This window comes from Haliotis asinina, chromosome 3 (assembly GCF_037392515.1).
Source record: "Haliotis asinina isolate JCU_RB_2024 chromosome 3, JCU_Hal_asi_v2, whole genome shotgun sequence".
NCBI classification, from domain to species: Eukaryota; Metazoa; Mollusca; class Gastropoda; order Lepetellida; family Haliotidae; genus Haliotis; species Haliotis asinina.
Window position 1 is genome coordinate 83,648,777 of NC_090282.1, and position 20,819 is coordinate 83,669,595.

The 20,819-nt window shown below is 45.5% G+C and overlaps 1 protein-coding gene across 1 annotated transcript in view; it reads right to left on the reverse strand.

The window, feature by feature from the left end:
* Positions 1-844: 844 nt before the first annotated feature.
* LOC137277156 (ubiquitin carboxyl-terminal hydrolase 3-like) overlaps positions 845-20,819 on the reverse strand; it is a 30,504-nt gene continuing 10,529 nt past the window's right edge. Inside the window, exons 9-16 of the mRNA XM_067808829.1 lie at positions 17,113-17,226; positions 16,146-16,366; positions 15,744-15,824; positions 14,738-14,856; positions 13,954-14,073; positions 12,716-12,789; positions 11,948-11,988; positions 845-1,249 (exon numbers count right to left, since the gene is read on the reverse strand). Of these exons, the coding sequence (XP_067664930.1) occupies positions 1,107-1,249; positions 11,948-11,988; positions 12,716-12,789; positions 13,954-14,073; positions 14,738-14,856; positions 15,744-15,824; positions 16,146-16,366; positions 17,113-17,226 (913 nt within the window). The 3' untranslated portion in view covers positions 845-1,106. The remainder of the gene's footprint in view (positions 1,250-11,947; positions 11,989-12,715; positions 12,790-13,953; positions 14,074-14,737; positions 14,857-15,743; positions 15,825-16,145; positions 16,367-17,112; positions 17,227-20,819) is intronic.

A 20,819-nucleotide genomic window follows, 5' to 3' on the forward strand; every position in this document is an offset into this window, starting at 1 on the left:
GCCAGTCGTTACAAGGAAGCCGAACCCTTGACCACGAAAGATTCGGCTAAAGTAGCCAAAGGATTAGAACGCATATACAAACGCAGCCCGCTGACTTGGCCAACAGAGCTGCAAGTTGATCCAGGACGGGAGTTCATGGGTGCCGTTTCACAACTGTTAGCCAAACACGATACAAAGGTCAGACGTGGCACGGCCGGAGCCCATCGCAGCCAAGCTATAGTTGAGAGATTTAATAGGACTTTGGCTGAGCGCTTGTTCGGCTATCAGTATGCTAGGGAGATGACCACCCCTGGAAAACGATCGACTGAATGGGTAGCGAGGTTACCAGAGGTGGTGTCAGCAATCAACCATGAAGTCACCCGTCTCACCGGTAAGAAACCGGCAGACGCTATCAAACTAAAATCAGTGTTAGCAGAGTCGTCTGCTCCATTGCGTGGAAAGGAGAAACAGATACCAGATAGGGCCTTAGTTAGGTATCTATACCAGCCGGGGGAACACGAGGGCGATAGCCGTAAGCGAGCCACCGATCCTATATGGTCGGTCAAAACTTACAACATAGATAAAGTGGATATGAAAGCCGACGAACCTAACTTGTACTACTTGAGGGGTGGGCCAGGTAGGGGGTTTGTAAGAGAAGAATTATTGATCGTACCGTACGGCACAGTGTTACCGCCTGCCAAGTCACGGTAAACGTGATGGCGTGGTTTTGTAGTAGGGGTAATAATAGCAAGAGCTAATGGTCCCACCAAAGCCTCATTTAGTAAATGAGGCTTTTTAGAGGGGTTTTTGAAAAGTGTTTTCGGACTGTCATTCCCTATACTACTAAAATAATTACAAACAAAAGTCTGTGTATACAAATGAACACTTTTTCAACCAGACAGTGGAACAACAGGTGTCTCATGCTCTATCTACACAGTTGAATTTTATAAACAGAAGTGTGCACTAGACTCTAGAAAATATAGCACTAATGTGAACATTAGGACAAAGAGCCAGGTTAAATAGGAATTTTGGTGTCATTTTTTCTGCGGTTAATCAGGTAATTCCAGCACTCCACTGTGCAGAAACACATCCTTCCTACATGGGCCACACACCTGCTGACACTGGAACTAGTTATTTGCACTGCCATTCAGCAGATAGTCTGGCAGCTTGATTTCTCGTCGGACATAAAACAGGATGTAGGCTTTACAGCGAGCTACAGTTTCTTCATCACAAGATGTCACTGTGCTGTCATTGAAGTGATACCACTGTCCTGCAACATGAAACATATCTTTCAATGTCAGATGAAATAAAATTATGTAATGTGTCAAGGATGTGTAAATCAAATGAGTGCTGAAGAATCTAAAGTTTGAAACCCTGAGACACAGACATGACTTACACTGGTGATTTTGTTGAAATTTTGTTAAAATCTAAATATTTTAGATCTTTAAATACTTGCCTTACCATAGGTCTATAGCATATTACCTCAAGCTTCGCTTAGAAGGAGATCTGACGAAGTTGAATTGCTATTCAATCTTGAATGGCCACCTCGCAATCGACGACTGTCATAGGTCTATAACATGTGGATACAACAGACAGGACGGTGGTGTAGGACTCCAGAGGACCGTCAGCGTCTTAAGATCCCACATATGCCTCAGGGCTGCCAGACCACTACTGACGCACTGTAGGCAACAATCTCTTGTGAAGGTCACTGGAACCAGAATCAGAGTAGTAGGTCACGTACTAACCACCGGAGGGGTGTGGTACATTATCTCATGTAAGTACAAGACCCCCACAGACCAAGGTAAGCAAGATCGTACCTTATAGGGCGGAAGGACACAGGTGTTGCTGCACAACTACTATTGGTCCGAAAGACTGCAGCCCCCACATACCTTCCACCGGTAAGTCCCGCAAGTAATGGCTGGCAAATACTGTAGAGGACCACCAGAAGCATCCAGCCATAATGTCAGGAACTGTAATAGTCGAGGCTAACGCCCCAATCTCTTGCAGGTTGTTAGACGACGGGTGTGGAAGATTCTGTGCGTCATAAGCCACCAGGATGGTCTGCCTAAACCATAAGGCTACTGTGTTCCTGGTGACTTCCCCTCTCACCGTCGTAGAAAAAGGCAGGAACAACCTCTTCCTAGTTCCCAGTTGAGGAGAGGATTTCTTGCTGTACAATCTGAGAGCCTGAACCGGCCCAAGAAACTGCTCTTCCCAATCCTCTGGTCTGATGATGGCAGTAAGAGGGGCGATGGTGAATAACCTGTCTAGATGACCTGGCAGCTGGTTCTTTGCCAAGAAATCACAGAGAAGGCCTAAGTGTATAGCACCATTTCTGGTCTGTTCAAACTGGACCCTAGTCACATCCAGTGCATGAATCTTGCTAACTCTCACCACTGTAGCTAATGCCAGCAGAACCACCATCTTCCTTGTTAAGCTGTCACGTAACCATTTGGTCCTCCAGCTTGAACGACTTCAACATAGCGATTAATTCAGGGATCTTCAAGACCTTCCTATCACCTTATGACAGCTAACACTGAATTCAGTGCTGACAGGTAAGTCCCAATAGTACTGCCCCTGAGCTTCCTTGAGCACCGCAAATAACGTAAAAACGCTAAGAGCGGGTCTTGCGACTTTCGGGCACAGAACTTCTCAAATGTGGCTCACTTGTCATCCTAGAGTGATCGAGTGGAAGCTGTGTGTGCCCAGGCAATGATCTTTGCCACATGAGATGAGTACCCCTTGGCCCTCAAAGTCCTTTGCAAAAGGTCCAGACGCACAGATGAAACTGCGCCGGTCTGGGTGCAGTGTCCGACTGTGGGGATGGCGCAGCAACTGATCCCACTCTGGAAGCCGGAACGGATTTCTTTCTGCGAGGCGGCACAATTCTGGGAACCACGTCCTCACTGGCCATCAGAGTGCGACCAAAAGCAGATGAATCCTCACCGTGAGTTTCCACTACCGCTGGAACTAGTACTGGCGGCCGGAAGGCATACACATCCAGTCCTTCTGGTATCGGAGACACATACACTGGAAGCTGAGCATTGAACTTCGTGGCAAATAGGTCTATTAGCGGGCTCCCATTATCTTGACATGAGCCGAAATATCTCCGGGGGAATCATCCACTCGGTCGGGGACGGCATCCCTGGTCGAGACAGCACATCGGCTAGGATGTTTTTCAACCTGGGATATGACAAGCTCTGGCCTCGATGTTGTTTGCGGCTTGGCAGAACATCTGATCCAGTAGGGACTTGGACCTGGTTGTCTCCTGTCTCAAAATCAGCCAAACCACCATCGCGTTGTCTGAAACAATCAGTAGGTTGAGACGGCGTAGCAACGACGCCCAGTGGCTTACACCTACAATCACTGCTTCCAGCTCGAGATTGTTGATGTGCCAGTTTGCTTCTACATCAGACCAGGTGCCAGTTTGCTTCTAGGTGTGAACCCAATAGTTCTGCACAAACTTGGTCAAACAAACTTCGTCACAGACATTCGACTTGATCGTCCACCAGCACAGGTATTGGTGCAGATGTACCGGAAGCAACAGGCGCGTCGTGACATTGTCTGCCTGTATGTACAGGAGGAGATACCTCTGTAATGGACGTAGCATCAGATGCCCCCTGCATGTTACGTCCTGCGCCAGCGTCAGTAGGCCCAACAGAGACTGCCACTCCCTGAATAACAATGGCTCTGCCAGTCCCCTCACTATGAACTGGGAAATCTTCTCCCATCGGTCGAGAGGGATCTGAACACGGTCGTACTGTATCTGGAACTGGAGACAGATGACAAAGTCTATCTGTCTGCGTAGCAACTGAGGTCCAAACTGGTTGTGCAGGCAATTGTCTGTATGGGATCGTCTATGTATGGGTCAAACTCTATCTGCCGGAGATGAATAAATCAACTGACAGGCGTCGTGATTCTGGTAAATAGCCACGGGGCCGTGGAAATGCCAAACGGAAGGACTCACCACTGTAATGTCGAACCTCGAATACAAACCTCAGAAACTTCCTGTGAGCCGGGATGGGGACGTAGATATACGCATCCTGTATGTCGAGACTGCACAGCCACGTTCCCGGGACCAACCTGAGGCGCAGCTGTTCCAAAGATACCATCTTGAAGTGAGGAGGCTCCATCAAGCACCGATCGTTGAACGCCGCCATGTTGTAAATCATGTGCGGTTTGTCGGAGTCCTTCTTGGGAATGAGGAAGACCGGAGAGCAGAACCCTGGCAAGAGGTGTGGGTCCAGCATTCTTCCCTAATAACACTTCGATGCTGTCCGCCAACAACTGACGCTGTGCCTCTGGATACACCTGTGTCGACGGCTCAGATGTCAACAGTGGAGGCTGTATGACTGGTAGTTTGTAGACCTTCTTTAGAATTCTGGTAACGTAGGGATCTTCAAGGATGGATTAGTTCCTCCAAAAGATGCCCAGTCTCCCACCTACTGGTGTAGGGAAAACTGCCATGGCAGTGGGCGGGAGGTCCCAGTCGTGGCAGGTGACACTCTCAACATCTTGAATAGGGGCGCGCTTCTCCTTCCCTCTGCCGGGGGTGGCGGAGGCGTCCCTGGTTGTGTCAGACGGCTTGCGACGATCAGCCGCTGTGAAGATTTGGCCGCGACCTCTTCTAAAGGCAGATCTGACAGATTCATTCCTCGGGATGTAAGGTCTCTTGCCTGTGCCGCGTGTACCAGTTTTATCACGAAAAGCAGATGAGACGGCTTCAAACTCTGACAAAGACACCTCCATGTTTGTTAATTCAGCATGTTCTTTGTCAACTTCTGGAATGGCATTCCCGAAGAGGGCTTGAGAGGAGAAAGGAGTTCTAATAAGATGCCGTTTAAACTCTTCCTGCCATGAGCAAGCATCCAAAAACCCCATCCTGCGCATTACTGTCGTCATCACTAAAGCTGTCCAGACATGTCCTAATAGGTAATGTAGCACTTTGCCTTGCCACAGAAATAGCAACGACAGTTGATCCAATCGGGACTCATTAGGCTCCATCAAATCCACAGCCACCGCTGAAGTAGCTGATGCTAATGCTGATACAGGCTTGAGGATGCGCTGCAGCTTCATGCCAATGGCCTGTTATCTGGAGTCCTGTACCTTATACGTGGTGGACGAAGATAGTCTTGTGATGGCCTCACCCAACACCGCCCCTGAGTCCGCAAAGTCAAGACTATGCACCTTGTAGTCCTGCTTCTTAAACTTGGGTGCTCTGATCGTAGCATTCAACGATAGCCTAACAAAGTCTTCATTCAAGGAAGATATGGCATCAGCTACCATGGAATGTGGTGGGATCATGAGTTCCGGGTCCACCCTGATAGTGCTGACTACCCCTGACGCCGGGGAGGGGCAATCCGGGAGCCTATCAGCTATCCAGTCATACCTAGCAGACAATGGCAGGTACGATCCCTCTTCCTCCTCCACATGAGTGGGGAAGTATTGTTCTTCGTCAGTATTCCAAGAAATGGTCGACTTGCACTCCGGCGCCTGCTTCCTGTGCACCGACTGTTTGGCACGAGGAGGTAACACTGACCGGGACCATGAACGCCAACTCCTGCAGTGGAGGGATCTGCCCCAACGATCCGGTGATCTGGATAACGAACAGCGGCGCCGACATACGCTGGATGAGCTGCTCTGGGTAAAAGCAGTGGCAGCCCGAGTTGCTCCAAACGCCAGTGCGTCAACCCTGACGCCGACATCCCTACATCCAGTGTATCCGTAGCTTTATATGCGCCCACAGACGCTGGGGCCAGTAATCAGATGCGCTCCTCTCTCCTGTCTGGGTAGTAGGCATCAGTGTCGGATTCGACATAGGCATTGGCATTGGCGTCGGTATCGGCATCAGAAGCATCGTAAGAGTGTCTTAGTGCCAGCTCTGTCCGAGCAGAAGTATCAAACACCGCTCCAGGTATCTCCAACACTGTGTGCATCTCTGTCGTACAGGGTAGGGACAATCTCAATCCAGAAGAGGATGCAGGAGAAGGTGACATCTTCCACAGTCTCTGTGTCTTCCTCTTCCTAACTAGCGCAGAAAACGCACTGAACTCAGCAACTGACAATCCCGAACATGCTGTACAGCGCTGCAGAAGGGTACAGGATACCTTAGCATGGTCAGGACAATAAGGGTGCGCGTCCTTGCCGGACTTCAGGCCTTTGCAAACTTCACAGAAGTGACATGTCACAACTACTGTAATAGACTGAAATATAAATGTGATAATAAGGATAAAGAAAAAATACCCCTTACCACGTAATGGACTGCTCCACTCACACATGCAGCAGCATGCTTGCAATATACAAGTGAAATAGTTGCCACTTCGAAGGGGACAGAGAAAATTAAGCTTCATACCACACGAAGTAATACAAAGCTTAAATACAGCGGACACACCTATCAATAGAACCAATCAGCCGACAAAAGAAACTGATCCGTTAAAAATTACGGAGGCAACAACGAAAATAGGAGACACACTACCGTGTCTGTTACGAAGTAGAAGACAAGTGTACCATAATGAAATCGACACAAAGATTGAAAAATATACATACCACACACTAAGAACCTGAAAGGAATCAGTGCAAGAGCGTAGTATAGTCAAATTTTATTAACTGAAAAAATAAATCTAGCAACCCAAACACGTCTCGATCAGACGACGCTTGAAGTGAAAGTGAAGTTCTCGTGGAGTCTGTGCTCATGCGCAGTGGGGAGATCCAGATACTTCCGTATCATGACAGTCGTCAATTGCGAGGTGGCCATTCAAGATTGAATAGCAATTCAACTCTGTCAGATCTCATACTAAGCGAAGCTTGAGGTAATATGCTATCGACCTATGGTAAGGTAAGTAAAAAAATTAATTTATACTGGATTTTTTTGGTCAAAAAAAATTAGACAAACCTGTAGAGGTTTCCAATTCTTTGAAGAGAATCGTCCTTGGGGTACTTATATGCATTTTCTGCTACCGGGAAAATCTCACATGACAGTTGTAACAATGTTTTAATACAATACTGTACAATAAACAAAAGGTCTTTTTAGTTCATAAAACGGCTCCACACCACATGGAGTCACCCCTCTGCTGTGCATGCGCCGGCAACCAAGTAAGCATCCAAGCCCATATCATCATTCCTTCTGCTGATATATAAATAACAGAATTGCGGGGAGGTGGGTGGCCCTACCCCAAGGACGATTCTCTTCAAAGAATTGGAAATCTCTACAGGTTTGTCTAATTCTTTTTCATAGAGATAATCCTTGGGGTACTAATATGCATAACTCAGACTCCCAAAGACCGGAGACTAGGGAGGAGGGAATTCTGGTACAGTATGGAATTATTAGCAATCATAATTACGAAAAGTAACACACGCAACAAATACTCACCTGCGTCGAACTCCCAATGAGCTTCCACGAGAGGCATTATGGGAGAGAACCAACAGGGAGCAACTGCACCATGACCGACTCAGAGCTCAGCATAATAAGCGAGCACTGTAAAAAGTGTCAAATTCACCCCTCCCACATAGTGAATCGTATAGAGAGCACCAAAAGGGGGAAAAAATCCTGATTAAGACTGACAACAAATCTAGTCAGATCGCAGTCGCAGGACATGTCAACAGTGGAGACAGGCACTAATACACCGTATGTCAGCAGCATCGACTGTCAAGTAACCAAGACTCACTCAGTCAGGGTGTCAGGACACTGTCCACTGGAGAGAACCGACCGGCCAAACCGTGCACGCTCATGTGAGAGCGTATGAAGCTGATACGTGCTTGGCCTGCTCCAAACAGCAGCAGCGAAAATCTCTTCAATGGGCAGTGCCGATGAGAATGTTTTCGAAGTGGCTACTGCCCTGACCGAGTGAGCCTTCAACCCCTCAGGGGAAGGCTTGGCTTTAGTCTGATATGCGGCACAGATAACAGAAACTAGCCAGCAAGACAGAGTTTGTTTGCTAGCCAGCAACCCGGCCTTTCCACCATCGTAATAGCAGAACAGATGTGTACCCATACAGATACCTTATGTTCGTTTGACCTTGAGGGTCTTACGGATATCCAACAGGTGAGTGCTTGTAGCAGAGGTCCCCGATGTAGAAGGCTGGGTAGGAAGTTCAATAGGAGCTGTCACATGGAAAGCGTGATCGATCTTGGGACGGTAATTATCCGGGAGGCGAATATTGACACATTCAGGGTGAAACACTGTCAGCACCGGGTCTGCAGATATGGCTTGTAAATCACCAAACCTTTTCCCAGATGTTACCACCACAAGAAATACAGCCTTCCATGTTAACAGTTGAATGGAAATAGCCGACAGACGTCAGAAAGTAGGACCAGATAGCCAATCAAGCACGACTGACAAATGCCAAGATGGCTGGTCGAACCCGATCCACGCCAGCTAGAAAGCGCTGCACGAGAGGGTGCTGCCCCAGAAGAGCACCATCGACAGGGGTGTGAAAAGTGGAAATATCGGTGGAGTAGCCGCGAATGGTCGAAGCCGCCAGGCCTTCTTCCAAACGAGCCTGCAAGAACTCAAATACTCAGACTAGATCCGCAAAAAAAGGGATCTGCAATCCCCCTATCTGAACACCAGCGTGCATAGTGGGACAACCTATCCTTATACTGAACGATTGTCAAATCCCGCCTCGAAGCCAGAATTGTGTCTGCAACTGCCGCAGGAATTCCGCGTGCCTCGAGGCTAGGCCTGACAGAGGCCAAGCCACCCACTGAATCCGTGGATTGGGGTGTGGTGAGCCATTCTGAGTGGGAATGTCCGGTCGCAAAGGTAACAGAACAGGAGGCTGAGCCAGAAACCTGAAATTAACGGAAACCAGCTCTGTGACGGCCAAAGAGGTGCCAGAAGCACAAGCAGCCGAGCTGGCTGGGTGGACAGCTGGGAGAGGAAACGGGGAATCGGGAAGCGGCGGAAACGCCCACAGAACTCGTCCCGTCCAATCCAGCAGGAAGGCCTTGGACGCCAACGTCCTCTGGTCTGGTATCTGAGAGCAGAACACGGGTAACTGGTTCGTCCCGCTGGATGCAAAGAGATCCACCTGGAACGACCTGTACAACTGGGAGATAACTCAGAATATCTGCCGATCGAGCATCCACTCATGCGGGGCCAGGATCCGGCGAAAGAGAGCCTCTGCTCGCACATTCTCCAGCCCAAGAAGATAAACTGGAATCACCTGACAGTCGTATCTGTGGCACCAGAGGAGAAAATCCCATGTCTCCCAAAGGAGCGCAGGGTACACTGTGCCGCCTTGCTTCAGGATGTAAGTCATGGCCCTCCAGTTGTCCAACTGAAGACGAACCACCTGGCCCCTGACATGATCCAGAAAGTGCTCGAATACCAACCGCACAGCTCTCAATTCTAAGACATTGATGTGAAGACTGGCTTTGGCTTCGGACCAGAGTCCGGACGCTGACAGATTGCCCAGAACGCCCCCCAGCCCGTGAGGGACGCATCGGTTTGAACTGTAAGAGCTGGCATTGGGAGCTCCAGGGGGACCCCGTTGGAGAGATTCCCGACATCAGTCCACCACTGAAGGTGAGGAGAGAACCACCCGGAAACTGTTAGACACTTCTCCAGATCCTCTGAGTGAGCCCACAGCCAAAGCTTGCTGTATGGGGCGCATCCTCAACCGCACCCGCCATACCACAGGGACGGTCGCTGCCATGTGACCCAGGAGCCGAAGCCAAGTTCGCACTAGGGCATGGGGCTGTGAGAGGAAGGAAGATAACATCTCCTGCAATCTGCTGACCCGGTCGGGCGACAAGGAAGCAAGACCCTGATTCGTTGTGAACCTCGCCCCGAGAAAAACCAAGTCCTGGGTGGGTACCAGGTCGGATTTCTTGAGGTTGATGATTCGCCCTAGCCGAACTAGAATATCTATCACTGCATGAGTCTAGACTCGCTGGCAGAGATAGAGCGCTGAGCAACGAGCAACCAGTCGCCAAGGTAAGGGTCACAACGCCTTCCTTGCGACCTGGCTAGAGTAGCCAGCACTATCATGAGTTTGGTGAACAGCCTTGGGGCCGTGGCAAGACCGAAGAGGAGCACTGTGAACTGATAACACACCCCGTCGTAAGAGAACTGCTTGAACGACGGGTGTAACAGCAAGTGAAGATACGCGTGCCTCAGGTCGATCGACGTAAGCCAATCCCCGGGCTGAACAGCGGAGATCACTGAGCGAAGTGTCTCCATCTTGAAGGACGGAACCTCTAACATGCGGTTCAACCCCTTGAGGTTGAGAATGGGACGGAACCCGTCGTCCTTCTTGGGAACGAGGAAGTATGTGGAGTAAAATCCCACCTGTTCCTCGCCCAATGGTACATGCTCCACAAGTACTTGTCCAGCAAAGCCTGAACCTCGTATCGCAGAATACCCGTCTTGATCAGACAGAGTGAGCCTTATGCCGACAAACTCTGGCGGGCCTCGCTTCCACAGCGATAGATGGCCGACACGAATGGCCGACAACACCCAAGGATTTCGTGTTGCCTTCTCCCACTCCGGTAGGAAGAGAGAGAGACGGCCCCCCACTGGGATATGAGGCAAGAGGGCGTGAGTAGTCCTCTGCCGCACAGGGTGTGACAGGGACTGCCCCAGCTGGCGGAGTTAGCAGGGGGTTGGGGCAGATGAGAGCCGGACGAAGGGGTCCGCTCCTTCCTGTTGCCCTTGGCGGTGCAGCTCCTCTTCCAGCCGGCAGAGTTGGGAGTAGGCTGCGCCCCTGAAGAGGAACTCGCTACGGGGGCGCTGGGGCGAAAAGCCCGCAGTTGCTCCATCAAGGCTTTCGAGTCTTTGAGAGGGATGCAGGGACCGGAACCCCAGGAATCCTCAACGGAATCCTGAGCCAAGAATATGAGACGGACTGGGAGCGAGCCCTTCCTCTCTGGAGATGTCAGGACCCGAAGCCAAAGCCAATGGGTCTCCAGGCTAGCGGAGCGAGATGAGCTCGGCGATCCGCCCACCAGACTCTCCGTCCCCCGCCAAGAGTGTGTGAGGAACTCCTGCCGGAGACCTCCAACAGACTCATGAACGACAGACTTCACAGAGTCCATATGCTGATGGAACAACATATCAAAACCGGAGGAGGAAGACAAAGGAACCTTAGATTTACTCTTAGATTTCTGCTTATCTTGCTTAGCCCATTCAGACTTGGATGGGGGTAGCTCCAAAGGCTCCCCTCCTGCCTCTCGCAATTTCTTGTAGAAAAGGAAGTCTGCCGCCCTCTGTTTCCTAGCCCAGGGAGAGAAACCCACGCATAACTCGCAAGCTTCAGGGTCATGTCCCGCTTTCTCCAGACAACAAAGGCACAGAGTGCTTGTCATGGGGGAGAATATTTGTCCCGCAAGACGTACACGCCGTAAACGCCTGTAAGTTAAATATGCAAGGCATAGGCTAACGGCGAACACAACAGCATACATACATATAAAAGTTTTTTATCACGTACAAAACATTGAAAATTACGTGAACACCCGCAACATGAACTAGTTGGTACAAGACACAATGTTTCAACATGTGGGGACGCCTGACTTCCCGCCATGGGAAAGCAACACATGCGTTACCTACCGGAAAGCCACCGTAATACAACTCTAGTCACAGACAAACAAGGTAACTCTTGGTTTTAAATAACATTCTGTTTCTTTGAAACGAACAAATAAACCATACATACAGTAGAGGAAGACTCCTGAAACATCTTCAAGCATGTAATTGCAACCTTGTAGATACTTTATCTTAAACTTTCCAGCTTGCACGTCCGTACACCATGGTGACAGCAGAAGGAATGATGATATGGGCTTGGATGCTTACCTGGTTGCATGCGCATGTTGTTTATTGTACGATATTTTATTAAAACATTGTTACAACTGTCACGTGACATATTCCGGCAGCAGAAAATGCATATAAGTACCCCAAGGACAATCTCTATGAAAAAGAACCCAGATTACATAACAAGACATCACATTTAGAGAAATAAGGGGGACAACTCACCATCATGTGTAGCATAAGCTGTATAATGGCCAGACCCGGCCCTGGAATTGGAAAAAGAACATACCTTTACATAGGTACAATCAAGGTCTACATCATAATTCCTATTAAAACTTATGCCACAAACCATAGGAAACAATGTCACCCATTGTAGCTGCCTCACAAGACATTTGTCACAACAAATGGTTTGCCCATCTGCTTGTGGAAGAGGTTGATCATGAATCCTACTTTAACTTGTTTTAATAACAAGGAAAAATATCTAAATTCAAGTATTTGGGGGATATCACAGCAAAATGCATCTCTACATTTAAACAGTAAATGTGTGCACCACGCTCTGCAATGACATCTTGCAAGCTAGTGTTCGAGAAATGAAACCAATGCTTTTAAATGCCTCTAGGGCTACAAGGGATACAATTCATGTGATATAAACCCATAAATCGTTAAATATAAAGAAAGCCATCATATTTATTTTCAACAAAAGGTCGCCGAAAACAGTGTATAAATATGGTAATTTGGGTATGGTTGCAGGGGTGGAGACAAGAAGCTTATGGGATTAGGAAGTACTATTCCAAAATAAGAGAATTTGTAACAGTCAGACAAATCTTACATGACCATCCCACAAAATTGTTGGAAATAAAACATTAAAAATCTAGCTTTCTCCTGAACGACCACCTAATTTAGTCATTTACTGTTTTATTTCGGAAGATTGCTGCCACCTGTTAATACTACAGGAAGGATGTACGATCATATACAGCAAATTTCCCAACTCACCCTGACCCGTGGTGTACGATGACTGCTGCTAAGTCATACATGTTGCTTCCAGCACAACTACCTCGTGTTTCATGCTGCAAAACAAACATTTTCCAACAATAAGTTTCACATATGTCAGGCACTGGTCTGCCTAGAATTTGAACAAGATGTAGTGCAGTTCCAATTCAACATGAAAGTATTGGGTAATTTTCAAAACCTATGGTATGTAATACACCTGATACAACACATTTGGAATGGTTCATACTGTTTTGACAGTGAAGTAAATGTATAATTGATCAATAAACTGAAAGGTTTCAAAGTTCTGCTCCAGAAAGGAGCACGACCACCTGATTCAGATGAAGGTAAAATTGTTGCCAAGGAAACACAAAAAATATTTTATTCAGAAATCCAAAACTACCAAAAGGCACCAGTAGACCACCATGTGCCATGCTTGGTGCACAAACACTGACCAGTTTTACAGTTCTGCTCCAGAAAGAGAGTAATTGACACCAATTTCAGTCTAAGTCAAACCTCTTGCCATGGAAACGCAAAACATGTTTTATTCAGAAATCTCAAACAACCAGTACAGTACAAGATCTATCAATGTGCCATGTTTGTGAAGAAATAATGAACGGTTTTGAAAGTTATGCTCCAGAAAAGACAAATGTGCACAGATGGACATTGTACTTACTCCACCCCTCAAAAAATGTTACAGGTGTTAAAAAGGTTTTGATGAAATCTACATACCTTACTTTTAATATCAGATTCATACTAACAGGGTAGACTGGAATAGAGTCTGACTACTTTGAAATTACCAAGGAACCCACATCTCATGCATAAAATGAGCTTTGACTTTGATTCACAACATAAATACATAATGTAAACAATGAAAACCAGAGGGTTCCGTTAAAATACAATGGGAGCATACAAGTTATTCCTGTCGTTACCTATCTTGCCATTAAATGTTTATTGTCCACATGGGCTTACATTTGTATTCCATCATAATAATTCTATTCAAAATTTCTTTCAATATTCCTGACATTTATGTGAGTCACAATTAAAACAATATGGGAAGCAATATGAACGTGCCTGATGACCAGAATTACACAAAAATACTGCCTCAGCAGAACACTTGTTATTCAATTTAAACTTCACAAGGGAGTAGTTCTTACATCATATCAACCATTCAAGGATTCTCTACTCAAACACAAACATCATTGTCAGACGTTGTTGCTGCTGAAACGCCTGGCAACACTCACCAGTGTGTTCAACACGTATTTGTTCATGTCAAGTCCTCGGAGAGGGAAGTCAACATACGTCTCCAACTTCACTCGACAGTACGTGCTCCACCTAAATCTCTTCAGATGTAGACATAATACCTAAAAGTATAAATATTCCTCCACATATATACCTGACAGTGAAATAAAAGTTAAAAAATGATAAATAATTTCATTTTTTGCACAGTATCATAGTTTGTGACTCAATGAGCTTAATGGGAAATTTCACATACCACCAAAAACGTTTATCACCATTTTCATCTTATTCAAGCACCAGAGCATGCTTTATTGACTTTACACCAATTTATATACTGCCTTTGTACTACACTGATGGCATATCCTTGAAGCATTAGTAATACATCTTACATTTCACTATACATAATGTTTAGTACATATCAACTCATATCCCTTACAACCTACAAACAGCTATGGTAAGCAAAGTCATACCAAGCAAGTCATTTCTCTTCAAAAATGAAAAAAAATTACAAATTGCAAAATACTTTAAAGTGGTTTTACCACAGTCAACACTGTCACATTTGGCAATCACTTTGTCAGGAAAAGCACAAAATGTAGATCCTAGCTGAATGAAAGGTTAACTGCATATCTTCAATAAACGTTAGATTGTGTTCATAAGTACGACCTTTACTTTCAGAATCACCATCTATGGAGGCAGTCTGATCAAAGCTGACAGGAATGTCAGATGTACTCTTTTTTGTTTCTTATTTCTCCTCAAGCAGTAACGAGGACAGCATAAATGGATACTGACATTTGGCAACCTGCGGATCCAGAACTTCTTAGTTGACCTCTGTTTCATTTTACAGTTACTGCACATGTACAGTTCAGACTCCTCTAGCTCCTCTACATCGGTGAAGCTGGACAGGCAGTCTATAAATACAGCATTTACATTAAAAGAGATAAAACATCAGCTATTGTGTGACCTCTGGACTGATGTCCGCACACACTTGAAAATATGGAGGTTGCATGAGTGAGTGAGTGAGTGAGTGAGTGAGTGAGTGAGTGAGTGAGTGAGTGAGTGAGTGAGTGAGTGAGTGAGTGAGTGAGTGAGTTACGCACTCAGCAATATTATAGCTATATGGCAGTGATCTGTAAATAGTCAAGTCTGGACCAGACATTCCAGTGATCAACAACATGAGCATCGATCTGCACAACTGGGAACTGATGACATGTGTCAACCAAGTCAGCGAACCTGACCACCCAATCCCTCTAGTCGACTCTTACAACAAGCGTAGTCGCCTTTCATGGCATGGAGGTTGCATGAGGTTACAATAATACATTTGAAGCATGAGGCACAAATTGTGAAATTTTTATTAACAAGGTAAACTTTTAAAGGTTGTTGAAGTATCTCAGTGCACAGTGGCTGAGATGGGTTACAAACTGTTTAATACTGTATTTCAGTTATATTAAAATGGGCAATGAAGTCACAAGTTTGGTGAAAAACATGATAAGTGGTTTGTTTGCTTAACACAACATATGGACTGGATAAACTGGAGATTGATATCTTTAGGAAGGCCATCAGGAAAGCCATGGCTGTGAACTAAGTCCCCATGTCTGTCAATCAAATTCTAAAACAAGCAATTCTATAACAAATTCTACAACAACCCTTAAACTGCAGTGGGTGATCCAACAGTTAAGATGAAAATATTATTAGGATCATTACTGACCCTAATCTTTAACTCAAGTCAACTGCCAGCATGGAGTTTACAACTCTACTGAGAAGCAAAATGATATCAGAATGTACATAGTGTTCTTACCAGACAATGTACACGTGGGTTCTCCTTCTTTAGGTTTTGTTGTTTTTGAACAAAACTGTGATGGGATATCTAAGGAAAGGTCTAGAACAGAGTGAAATACAATGAAATGTCAAAATTTGTACACACACACAATTTACCAGCTACCAAATACTTGTAAATAAATACTGATTCAAACTATACAGTAAACCAAGTTTATAACAAACATGCATTCAAGAGACAGATATTATATCTTACTGGCTAGTCACTGACTGTATGTCTCAGTTTCCGTTACAATGTGTGCAACGAAATACATCTGGAATGAATTTTGCAAGATTTCTTTGTCATGCATGCTGTAGTGTCCCATAATGTCAATACAAGAAAAATGATCAACATATTGATTTTATAAGATGATCGATTCTTCACCTAGAAAGGGGTCATGTTTTTTGGATTCCATCCCACATATAAGACAGTTGACCTCATTCTGCAGCAACCCTCCAAAGATGGCTGTGACAATAGTGCTCTTGCCCTTGGGCCCAATGTAGGGGCTGTTGTTGTTTGGGTACGGAAGGAGTTGCAGCAGCTCCGTATGAAGGCGGTCCAACAAGTACCTCATGAACTCATGGGCATCCTGCTGTTGATAGCCTCTAAAAAAAATACACACGATTATAAGCAGAAGACATTTTCATTGCAAAAGTCTATATGGGCTTTACATGGTCTTTGATAGTTTTGTCCCAATAATGTAATGCCACAGCCTGAACAGATTTCATAAAACTATATAAGATGTAAGCTGCCAATACGATCCGAAACTTTCAACTGCCCCCTCAAAATCTTTCAACAAAAATAAATAAACCCTCTTTTAAAGCCAAAGCAAAGAAACCAAACATTAAAAAAAAAAAAAACCTGTAACAAACTAAGACAATAGTGGAATCTACTGAGCTTGATGAAATTGAAAATGTGGCGATTTTTAATCATTTCAAAACACACTTTAAGGGGATTGCGCCTAGCTTGTAATCTGTGTGTGTATCTGTACAAATCTCATAGTTTGCTCTCTGCTGGTTTTCTTTGGTATGCCTGAGCTTCTGCAAGACGGTTTTTCATTATGATGTAGAATAAGACAAAGATAACTAAAGACAAAGAGGAAGTATCTACATTTTCACAACACTTCGGCTGGTTGAATTCTGAGCAGGAATCCTATACGTATGTACAACAGTCTTCTCTACTGAATCTGTGTAGACACTGATTTACAGAGCTGATCCAACATAAAGCTTGAATAACATCAATAACAACATACTTCACAAGATGCCACACTTCCAACTGCCAAGACAATATTTGTGGCATGCTGATGAAGCAGAGATTCTAACTGAAAACTAGTGAGTGCAGTGTAAAGTACCTGAACCGAGGAACCACCTTCCAGATGACTGTGAAGAGTGATTCTGGGGAAATGGCAGCCTTAGTGCCCTGCCAGAGAGCACATAGCGTTTTCCTCAGTTCTTCAATCAGAAGGCTGAAAAAGTAAAGAAAATATGAACACTACAAAGTTGACATTTAAACATGAAATATTTAGTACTTTAGTAGTTATCTGGAAGTTAGAGACACTAGACACACTTAATCCATGTCTGGAATATATATTCATGAAGTCATACAATCATGATATTTTACACTTATATGGACTCAAGCTTATTCTGCTTACCTCCTCCCTCTATGTGAAGATAGTGGAACACTTGAAAACCCCCACTAGTGTCCTAGCTGCTAGTGTTTAACGCAACTGTTTGTCAAGATTTCTAATCAAGACCAGTCACGACCCTTCTTCATGTACAAGTATCTACATTACAGGAACACGGTCTCAATCATTCATATTAGCCTGTTCAAGACATGTGCATGGACTCTCAACCATTATACTGCGTAGAGAATCTTAGTCTCAACAAGTCACATGATAAAAGGGTGAGTGACACTCAACGTCTTTGTGGAACCATTAGTTGTTGTGCAACAACAAGTGGAAAAAACTGGGAAATGCCAGTGACGTCCTCCTTGGTGATGTAGGTAGTGATTGGCAAGCACCGCATTCAATTTCCAAAAGCAGACCTCCATTTTAACTGATAATGAGTAGTTTCCATGTAGAGCGAGTGTCAAATCCCATGCTCTCAGTTTATGTGGACTGGAGGCTCCAGGAGGCTAGAGCCTGTTGCTTGGTAGGCCCTCAGCATACAGCTCTCATCCATATTGAGATAGTGTTGGGGGATTCTTCCTTAGATGTCTCAGTAGAAATTGGGATGAACAGACACTTGAAACATCTCTTTGTCTTAATACGTTAGAGATACATTTTCCACTGACTGAGCATAATGATAAATCTTGTCTATTATATGGCCTGAGGACTGTAGATAATGCCAAGATGTGGAACTGTCTGTTCGGTTGTCTATGCAGTTGATTTTTAGCAATAAAATCCCATCTCAATCCTAGATGTACAAACTCACAATGACTGGAGTCGAATCCTGTGTGACTGAAGTCCTGAGCATGTATTTCCGACATCCATGCCGCTCAAGCTAAGGTGAGTAGAAACAGCGTTTTCTGTGTCAACAATTTGAGTGATGTCCAGTCTAGTGGCTTGTAGATATCACTCATGAGGTGGTGTTGTATGACATTCAAGTCCCAAGCTAGAGCCTTAAATCTGCATTGTTGGCTTCCAGCTTGAACGAGCATAGTCAGGTGAGTAGTTCAGGTACTTTCAGGTACCTTCCAGGGCTCTGGTATGTCGTGGATGACATAAGTAGTCTGCTATTTGAGGATGTGCGGCCTTGATTACAGTAAAGCCTTTCTTTCTGCCATATGTATCAAACTGCATCCATGTATTGTTGTATAATGTGTGGGTAGATCTAGATAGACCTAGAGTGACTGTCTTCGCCGCTGTAGTAGAATATCCTCAATGTTTCAAGCAGGCTTTGGTATGATCCACACATGAAGTTAGAATGATGTAGGATTGCCGTGTGCTAGTTTGGTGTGATCAAAATCAGCTGCATCAGCATCATGTGTTTTTTCTCCCCATGACTTTCATTAGTAGCAATGGGGGGGGGGGGAGGAGGAGGATGAACGCATGAGCATTCAGTCCTTCCCACGAGATGCTAAGAGCATCTGTTGCCCACTGTAACAGATCAGGCACTGGTGATACAAAAGTTGGTATCAGCCTGTTGAACTTTGTGGCAAATAGGTCTATTTGTGTGGATCTGAATGTCTGACTGGAGAGGTTTAAGCCGTCAACGATGTTGAAGGGTTAAAAGGTCAGCTGTAGTGAGTGAGATTGTGTTAATCCTTGCTTGTTTACGCAGAACGCTACTGTTGAATTGTCAGTATGAACCCATCAGTAGTTTGCTCCTCAATGCTGTTGACCAATGTCCTACAGCTTTCATCTCCAGGTGGTTGATTTTCTTAAAGCATTCCTTGCTCATCTAGATTTCTGCTGCCACCTCGTTTAGGTGAGGACCCCAACCTTGTAGTGATGCATCTACAAACAGATGGTTGTTGTTGACCGGCTCTAGCAAAGTCCCTGCCCAGATATTTGAATAATGAGTCCTCCATAACAGATATAGTTTTAAGTTGTCCTAGAAAACAATCCGATCTACTGTGTTGAAATCAGGAATCAGTGTAATTGCACAATTCTTAGTCTGGTCAAATAAAGCACTAATGTCAGCAGAACGTGTAAACATTGCCAATGTTACAGTGGTAACCAACAGAGTACAGCTTGGTCTATCATTGAATTTTGACCCACCGATCCTCTGGAACGACGATGCGGTTGAACAGAGTGTGGAATGGAATCCTGTGAAATTGAAGATCTTGCTGCAGCTCTGATTCTGACTTCAGTAGATTCACAGCCATCTGAGTTGAGTTAGCAGCCTGATGGTGAAGTCTAACTCTAGTCTGAGCTGACTTCTCTTTTGATGCGCTTGAACGCCATCAACCAGATAAAAGGCAAAAGGAAGTCCCCGCCAATGTAGATAGGTGGCTATTGGTTTCGTGACCAGAATAAATAGCCGCAGCGCCGAAGATATTCCAAACAGTAGAACCATCCCTTGGTAGCGCTGACCATTGAATAGGAAGCATAGGTATATTCCGGAGTCCGGACGTATCGGAATGTGCAGGCAGGCATCTTGTAGATTGATGCTTGCGAGATAATCTGCAGGGCGGATGAGATGCCACAGTTGTGTTAGATGGAACATTCTGAATTGGACTTTTCTTTGGAGTTTTCTTGGGTACCAGAAAAATTGGAGAGTAGAATCCTGTTGTTAGTCGATCCAGGTGTAGTTTTTCGACAGCACTTTTCTCCAGAAGAGACGATATGGCACCAGATAGTTTGTCTCATTGTGAGTGGTGATGTTGCCTGTAGTGGGATCTTGTAGCCGTGTCATTGGATGCTCATGATGTAATCGTCATTGAGGAGTCACCAATTCCTCCAGTAGTGCTGTAGATGTCCATCCACACATACAGGTTGTACAGGGACGGCTGGGGAGTGGAAGGATCCAGTTGTTCCAAACCTGATCTTCAGCACTTTCCTCCTTTAGCACTCCTGGCAGGGTGTCCTGTTCCATGGGAGAACCTGTTTCCTCCAGTTGAGCAACGAAAAGAGCCCTTGCCTTCACCAGCATTGAATTTCTTAATTCTCGCTCTCTGAACCCCAGAGAACTTTGAGTTGTTGGAGTAATACAGAAGTGTGCTTTAGGACAGTTGGTGTCCCAAAGGTCAAGGCTAGATGCGCCGAAAATAATTGCTGATGCTTCTTCTGGGTATTAAGCGCAGAGAGGATCATCCTTTCTCCCTCATTCTCCAGGTTATTGAACTTGAAAATGCTGGCCTTGTTGACAGCCCTGGAACAGCTGAGTCTGAAGAAGGTACGCCAAGTGGTTGTATCAAACTGAGCCAGTCACTTATCCTTCTCTTTGTAGGTGCAAGTCTGAATCTGATGAAGACGACGAACGATGATGGCATCTCCGACAAACAGGGGATGCAGACAATGAATGCTTGCGGCTACAGCATGCTGTATGAGTGCAAGCACTCAGCGAGTCTATGGAAGGAACAGCATCCATACTGCAACGTGATGATACAGCCGAT